Source organism: Primulina tabacum, chromosome 6 (assembly GCF_025594145.1).
Source record: "Primulina tabacum isolate GXHZ01 chromosome 6, ASM2559414v2, whole genome shotgun sequence".
Taxonomy (NCBI): domain Eukaryota; kingdom Viridiplantae; phylum Streptophyta; class Magnoliopsida; order Lamiales; family Gesneriaceae; genus Primulina; species Primulina tabacum.
Genome location: NC_134555.1, coordinates 36,335,931 through 36,344,100, shown reverse-complemented (window position 1 = coordinate 36,344,100; position 8,170 = coordinate 36,335,931). Strand labels below are relative to the sequence as shown.

The window sequence follows — 8,170 nt, the reverse complement described above, 5'->3', positions numbered from 1 at the left end:
GCTTTTTAACCATCTTTTCGTTTTTTTCTCTTAATAAGAAAGAAAGAAATCGCAAATACATAGTCTAAAAGTATCTTAATGAAACAATTCACAAAATTTTAATGAAAGATTAAAATAAATTATTTTAAAGTAAATTACAAACTAACCGGCTTACCAAATGAGTCACTGAAATCATAAGACAACCCGCCCATTTTATTCTCCGCCTTTTCTTTATGAAGAAAAAGTCGAGAATTATGGAATATTTAGAAATATAACATCCATTTGATTTTCACACTTAATTTTTTTAATTAGGTGGTTGTTACTTCTTTATCCTTTTCACATAAATCCAATAAGAGATATATGACTTTATTTTTTTAATTAAATTATTGTTACTTCTTTACTCTTTTCACATAAATCCAATAAAAAATCATTTTGACATAAATCTAATAAGAAACAAATGCTTATGTTTCAAAATTGAAAAAAATTATAAATGTCAACAGATATGTTTTGAAAAGAAACGGACTAGAATCACAAATGATGTTTTGTTCTTTTGTTTACGACAAACCAGACAAAACGTATAAAATGAATTTTCATTTTCAAGTTTTCATTTTAAATTGAGAAATAAAGAAAAAAATTGGATGCAATGAAATATTTGATTGGCTTATTTAATAATGAGATGCCAAAAATACTAAAGAAATTAGAAAAATAATAAATAGAAATGGACTGTTTATTATTTTAGTTTTGCTATTTGTGAATATTTACTTAAAGTTTAATATTATGGAACTGTGAGAACATTGAAAACAATAACAAATGATAACAGATGTATTCTTTTTCATTAGCTCAAATGTTCAAAGAACAACATGTCTTTGAAATAGATGAAAAACAAGAACTCATAAGTTCCAAAATCCCAACTTAACAAAAATTAAAAAAAAAATTGAAAAGAATAACAAATTCCAGCATGTATGTTCTTCTCCATTAGCTCAAATGTCAAAGGAACATGTAATTGAAATAGAGGAAATATGAACGTGTAAGTTCCAAAATACCAACTTAACAATAATTAAAAAATTAAATACATATATTAAACTATTGATTTCTTCTTTCTGCTTTTAAATTCATCATTTGAAGGAATCCTCTTTTTCTTTGTTATCTCTTTGTTAACTCTAACCTTAGGAGGTAGTACAATCAGAGAATCAATACTAGCAGGTATGTTCCATTCTTCAGAGGGGGGAATAGGATAAATAGTTTCCGTGTATGCCAAAGCCCATACATTTGTGGTATAATAATGTGAGCACAATTCATATATTTTTATACCATGGTGACCAGCAGCAGCAATAGCATGTGCACACGGAAGTTTATCAATATCGAAAACTCGACAACGACATGTTCTTCTATTTAACTCTATGATTGCGTCATGACCAACTCCAATGACGTGGTATTCAAAAGTATTCATCTGAACAACTTCCATTTTCTGTGACTCAATAAATCTTGATCGCAAGGTCGCCTCAGCCCATGGAATAAGATGTTGTGTTGAAGCAACGGCAGCTTTGCTGTGCTTATTAAATCACGATGAGATAAGACTTTGAATCACATCCAACAAAGCAATAATTGGTAGCTCTCGTGCAAACACCAACTTTGCAGTGATTGATTATGATCCATTTGTTGTCATAATATTATACCGAGAACCAGGAAAGTATGCTTTTGCCCATTTTTATCTATCAATACTGCCCTCGAGATATTTTATGATACCTGGATAGCTGTTTTTCATCTCTTCATACAATTCATCAAACTCAACCTGTTTATAAGCTTTAGCAGCTCGCATAAACAACGCAATTCCACCTACCTTGGACTTTGGCCCTGACATGATGTTTTGTCCAAGATGCCACATGCAATGCCCATGTCGTGCTTGCTTGTATACAGAGGCAAGACCGTTGATGATTCATTTATGTCTGTCAGAAATAAAAACTAACTCAACATCATCAGATATCAATTCATGCAAATTTTCAAAAAACCAAGTCCAAGATTCTTCGCATTCTGAATCAACAACTGCCCAAGCAATAGGATACTGTTGGTGGTTTCCATCTTGTGATGTGGCTATCAATAAAACACCTTTATATTTTCCTGTCAAATACGTACCATCAATTGATATCACCTTCCTCATATATCTAAATCCTGCAATACAGACATGGTAGGCCAAAAACATATATTTGAAGCTACCATCTTCGTTGACCATCAAATGTGTTGTTGGCCCTGGATTCACTTGTTCAATCATGTACAAATATGCAGGAAGTAATTTGAAACTTTTGACAGGATCTCCCCTCAGTTGATTTATGGCAAGCTGCTTCCCCTCCAAGCTGCTTCCCCTTCCAAGCTTTAAAATAGCTAATCTCGACGCCCTTATTTTGCATCATTGTTTTGTATTGATTTAAAGGCAGCCATTTTTTGTTGTTCTCTGAAATTTTCCACCAACATATCTGATACTATAGCTGCACTTGCTTGTCGATGCCTCTTTTTCGATTAGTCAGATCACAAGTATGCTTATTGCAATAAGTTCAAACTGAAAACCGTGATGATCTCTTTTTTGTGCTACACGCACCCTCCAACTGCAATTATCATCTACACATCTTACTGAATACAGAGTCGTGAAATGAAGCTTTCACCGCAATATTATACAATTCTCTTTGAACATCTATTTTGTTGTCGAACTCTTTACCAACTGACAAATCAGACTCATCGGTAAAACTATATACCTGCTCACTACAAGAACCAAGCAATATAAATTTTTGGCTATCATTGGCCACTTGTTCACCATTGTCAGACTCCAATTCAACACGTTGTGTTACTCTAGAATTCACATTCTTGTTCATATTTTCCACATCATTTTTTTTTTATGTTCACTTCCACCATTACTTACTATAAAGACGCCATCAAAGTGTTCATCTCTATAAAGTTCACCATTATCATAATCACCGAGATCATCACAAATATTACCCTCACTACCATTATCTCGACGTATACTGAATTCAGAATCAACAAAATCATCATGACACTTGTTATCTATGTGTATATGAAATTTAGAACCACCAGAATCATCATAATCATGTGAATCACATTCATTATTCAAATTATTGTCACAAATAACTTGAACTTTCTTCTCAATTTCCACGTGAAGTAAAGGCCTATGATGTGTATCACCAAGTAATAGATAGGTCAATAGACATTTTTCAATTTTTAAATATATCGGACCAAGAATATGACCACAAATATGTGTTGAGTAACTGAATTCTAATTCAAGCTCACTTTTGTTCAAGCCACAATTCACGTATACTTGATCTTTCAGCATTGACATGCTTACTTCAGCGTCATCAAAATTTATGGCTCCATATCCACCATTCAACCCCGAGCACCATTCAGGTTCTTCTCGCTTATTATTTTTCCATTTTCCATCATATTGGAACAAAACAATCATTTTCTTGTAGAAAAAAATAAAAAAGTATACTATTAAGTAAAAAAAATGCATCACTCAAAATTTAAAAAAAAATTGAAAATCAAAATTAAAATTATCTATGCATTTCAAGTATGAATTTTTTTTCCTAAAAAATAAAAAACTAATACAAAATTTATTTTATTCTTTGATAATTCTGAAGAAAATATCAAACACACTTCTTTTTCTAAAGAAACACTAATACAAAATTTATCTTATTCTTTGGTGATTTTGACGAAATATATAAAAAGAACGGAAATATATGTGATAAATAAATAAATATGAAAGCAATTCACATTCTTCTGCTTTTTTTTTTCGTTTTTTCACATGCTTTGCAGACAAATTAACAGAAATAACATAAATGATCAAAAAACAAATAACAAAAATTATACATACAATCATTACCTGGGATAAGCAAATGATATAAGACTGTTTTCTTTTTGTTATGAAAGATATGTAGAAGAAAGCATAAAAAAGAAAATAATCTAGAATATGGAAAAATAGATAATAATAGAAAATAGGTGGGAAGGCGCTTAAAAAAAGATATGCATATGAGGGAAAATCAATATTTTAGATTAGAGTTAATGAGTAATTAGGTTAGAATAATTATGTTTGAGCATGTAAGGGTAATTTTGACCAAATTCATATTGAAACTTTAAATGAAGGTTAGTTTACAAATTAAAATGGTTAGAAGGTCAAAAATCTAAAAAGTTATCCTATGGAGGTTATATTTCAAATTATCCCCGAGAATTATAAACAATATTTTAGTTTTATAACAAAACGATCTGCCTACTAAAAGTTTTGACATCACCTTGATCGTCCCTATTTTGTGTAATTTAGATACCATTTGGTTCTTGGTATACATGTCAAAACGGGCTGACGGGACGGACCAGCCCGCCACCCGCCGCAACCCGCCATTAGGCGAGGCGGGGCGGGCCAGCCCGCCATTTTGGCGGGCCTCTAAATGGCCAACCCAGCCCAACCCACCTTGGGCTGCGGGTTAGGCGGGCCAACCCGCTTATTATTTTTTTTTTAAAAAAATACTAAACAATATTAAAATAAACATAGAAGAAAAATATATTTCAGTCAAATAAGTTCATAAAAAACTTAAAAACATTGAAATAAGACATTGAAAGCATACAATAATCAACATAATCCATAAAAAAATAAAATGCTTATTCTAATTCACACAAGATTTCATCGTACACATGTACTAAAAATTAACTCATTTAATATCACCAACCGTAAATACAATGAAACCTTTAAATGTGAATTCAAAATCTTTTTTAGTATACACTTTCTCCAGTTTCTTAAGGGTTTGTCATCACAAAAAAACAAAAATTAACGATCTTAAGGGTTTGTCCGCACAAGGCACCTAGCTCTTACCATCCACATTTTCTTAAAAAGTGAGAAACATTAGATGATAACACAAAGTCGAGAAAACAGACGATTGTAAATTTCAGAAAATATTATGTGTTCAACAATACACATAATTACTTTATTTACTATATTATTTCGATAATTCTGGATTAATTCGAGTTAAACATTAAAAAAAAGAGGAGACTAGAGAGTATAACATCTTCAAAAAAAATAGAAGCATGGAGATTTTAGCATATTGATTGAAGTTAGGCACATGAGAAAAAATAAGGAAGAAATAGAAATATTTATATAAAACTTAAAAATATACAATTCGATCCTAATTTGGCGGGCCAGCCCGCAACCCAAACGGGCTCAACCCGTTTGGCCCGCAACCCAAATGGGCTCAACCCGTTTGGCCCGCCTCCAAACGGGCTGCTATTTTATCAACCCAACCCGCTCAATTTTTATGGCGGGGCGGGCCGGCCCGACGGGCTTGACCCAATTTGACAAGCCTAGTTCTTGGTATGAAATTGTTTGGTACAATAATTGTCTTTGTTTGGTAGAGCGATCGAACCGTGGTGCTTGAGCTACTATGCGGTTTAAAAGATTTGAATTGCACCATTACCACTAGCTATAACTTTTGGTTAAGCGGCAAGCGCTCAATTCTACAATTGGTATCAGAGCCAAGGCCACGGATTCGATTCCCGTTGATTGCAAGGAGTGCAATTATTGAGAGGTAGATTGTTGGGTGCAATAATTGTCCCTGCTTGGTAGAGCGATCGAACCGTGGTGCTTGAGCTGCTGTGCGGTTTAAAAGATTTGTGTTGCACCATTACCACTAGCTATAGCTTTTGGTAAAGCGGCAAACGTTCGGTCCTACAGAAACAAATAGTATGGAGATAAGTAATATTTTTTAATAAAATACATGAAAATGATAATTAATATAATGTTTGATTTGATTGATTAATTTGATTAAATTTGAGATAATGTTATAATACTGTTTTATCTTTTTGAAAATATTAATAAAATATTTATAATATCAATGATTTGATTAATGTAAAATAATTAATTGATAGATGTATAAATAATATGGTGCACCAAATATGATACTAAATTGGATACAAATAAGGATAAATAATATAGCGAACCAAACGGTACCTAAAAGTTTAGTACCAAAAGATGATGGTAACCTACATATCAAAGTTTTTTTTACTAAAACTTGCTTGTTATTCTAGATTTTAGATTCTTGTTAAAATATCCTTTAGTATTAAAAGAATATATTATTTTCAATTATTTTTTTTCACTTTTTGTGGTACATAATACAACATAATATCATACTCACATATTGTTTTTTGGATTTTTCTAAGATCTCCAATGGAGTTTAGAGTAATCACTAATTTGAAACTATTTCTAAAAACTTATTAGACTGAATCATAAAGTCATCATTGGATTCTGGTAAATCAATCAATTAAAATCAATAAATATAAGAATATTTTTATCAATTTTTAGAATTTTAAAAAATATTTTAAATATAAAAAATTAAGATAAAATTATATTTGGATGTAAAAATTTGGGAAAGTTGGTGAAAAATTCTCAATCAAAACATTTTTTTGGGTTCATTTCATACCCACAAAATTGTGGTACTATGTCATACAAAATGTGGTACACTTCATGTGTAAATGTGGTACTAAAAAAGTACCCAAGGACGGAACAAAAAAAAATCGACGGCCGGAAACTGAACGCCAATTTAAAAATTTCTCCAATTTTATCAAAATGAAATAAAAGAGAGTAGACCCCACGGTGTTAGTTCACCAACTCCCTCACCCACCACCGCGTCCTCACCACATCACGTTCGGTGAAACCCACCACATAAAAGCCCGTGCCGTCCCAAATTCCCTACCATTCTCCCCCTCCATAATGCCGCCGGAACAACACCAGCCGCCTCCGAACTTCTGGGGCGACACGCCGGAGGAAGAGTTCTACACTTCCCAAGGCGTCCGCAACGCCAAATCCTACTTCCAAACCCCACACGGCAAAGTATTCACCCAATCATTCCTCCCCCTAGATCCCGCCCAACCCATCAAAGCCACCGTCTTCATGACCCACGGCTACGGATCCGACACCGGATGGCTTTTCCAGAAGTTCTGCATGAATTTCGCCAACTGGGGTTATGCGGTCTTCGCCGCCGATCTCCTCGGCCACGGCCGAAGCGACGGGCTAAAGTGCTACCTCGGAGACCTCGATAAAGTGGCTGCCGCTTCCCTTTGTTTCTTTCAGAGTGTGAGGGTTAGCGAGGAATATAAGGACTTGCCAGCTTTTTTGCTTGGGGAATCCATGGGCGGGCTTGCGACGCTGTTGATGTACTTCCAATCGGAGAAGGGTTTATGGACAGGTTTGATCTTCTCGGCTCCGTTGTTCGTCATTCCTGAACCAATGAAGCCCTCTAAGGTATTATTTTGTTTGAATTGATTGATTATTCAAGTTCTGATAACTGATCAAAAGTTTGTGATAAATTTAGCCCTGAATTTTGTGTTTTTGTATAATTCTTTTTGCGTTTTGAAATCTTACACTAAACGTTAGTCGTATCTTATGAGTGAAAGATTGGGGAAGAATGAAGATGGTTGTATCATGAATGGAAGTTTTTGTATTTACAACATCATTTCTTGGAGGAATATTACAATATATCATATCGTTTACAATGTGTCTGCATTTTGAAGGTACACTTATTCGCATATGGACTGCTATTTGGTTTGGCGGACACCTGGGCCGCAATGCCGGACAACAAGATGGTCGGCAAAGCCATAAAAGATCCCGAGAAATTGAAGATCATCGCGAGCAACCCAAGAAGGTACACGGGGAAGCCTAGAGTGGGAACAATGAGGGAGTTACAAAGACAGTGCGAGTATGTTCAGAACAACTTCGACAAGGTCACCATTCCATTCTTTACTGCTCACGGGACATCAGATGGGCTAGCTTGCGCATCGGGCTCCGAGAAATTGTACGACAAGGCCAGTAGCGAGGACAAGACTTTGAAGTTGTATGAAGGGATGTATCACTCGTTGATACAAGGCGAGCCCGACGAGAATGCTAATGCGGTGTTGGGTGATATGAGAGCTTGGATTGATCAAAGAGTCGAGAGGTTTGCAAGTTTGAATTAGTTGTCAATTATTGTGATAGACAAGGTAATACGAAGAGTGTCAGATTTTGTATCGATGAATGGTGTTAATTTTGTGTGTTTGCAAGTTCGATCAAATGCGGGAGGGAGGATTATCATACCCAAAACGTTGACCTATCTACTTGTAAGCAACCACAAATTTAAATTTGTTGCAAGATACGAAGGAATTTGGTGTA

General features: G+C 34.3%; 1 protein-coding gene across 1 annotated transcript; it reads left to right on the top strand.

Moving 5' to 3' along the window:
- The first annotated feature begins 6,668 nt into the window (after positions 1 to 6,668).
- Positions 6,669 to 8,170, top strand: LOC142549295 (caffeoylshikimate esterase-like). The gene is made up of 2 exons (XM_075658160.1): positions 6,669 to 7,267; positions 7,537 to 8,170. Exons 1-2 carry the CDS (start codon positions 6,737 to 6,739, stop codon positions 7,975 to 7,977), a joined length of 972 nt encoding a protein of 323 aa, XP_075514275.1. The 5' UTR covers positions 6,669 to 6,736; the 3' UTR covers positions 7,978 to 8,170.

What these genes read in the sequence shown, in the direction of transcription:
- LOC142549295 (XM_075658160.1), top strand. Translation starts at nt 6,737, where the DNA reads ATGCCGCCGGAACAACACCAGCCGCCTCCGAACTTCTGGGGCGACACG. An exon ending in AACCAATGAAGCCCTCTAAG is followed by an intron (nt 7,268 to 7,536) that starts GTATTATTTTGT and finishes TGCATTTTGAAG; the next exon opens with GTACACTTATTCGCATATGG.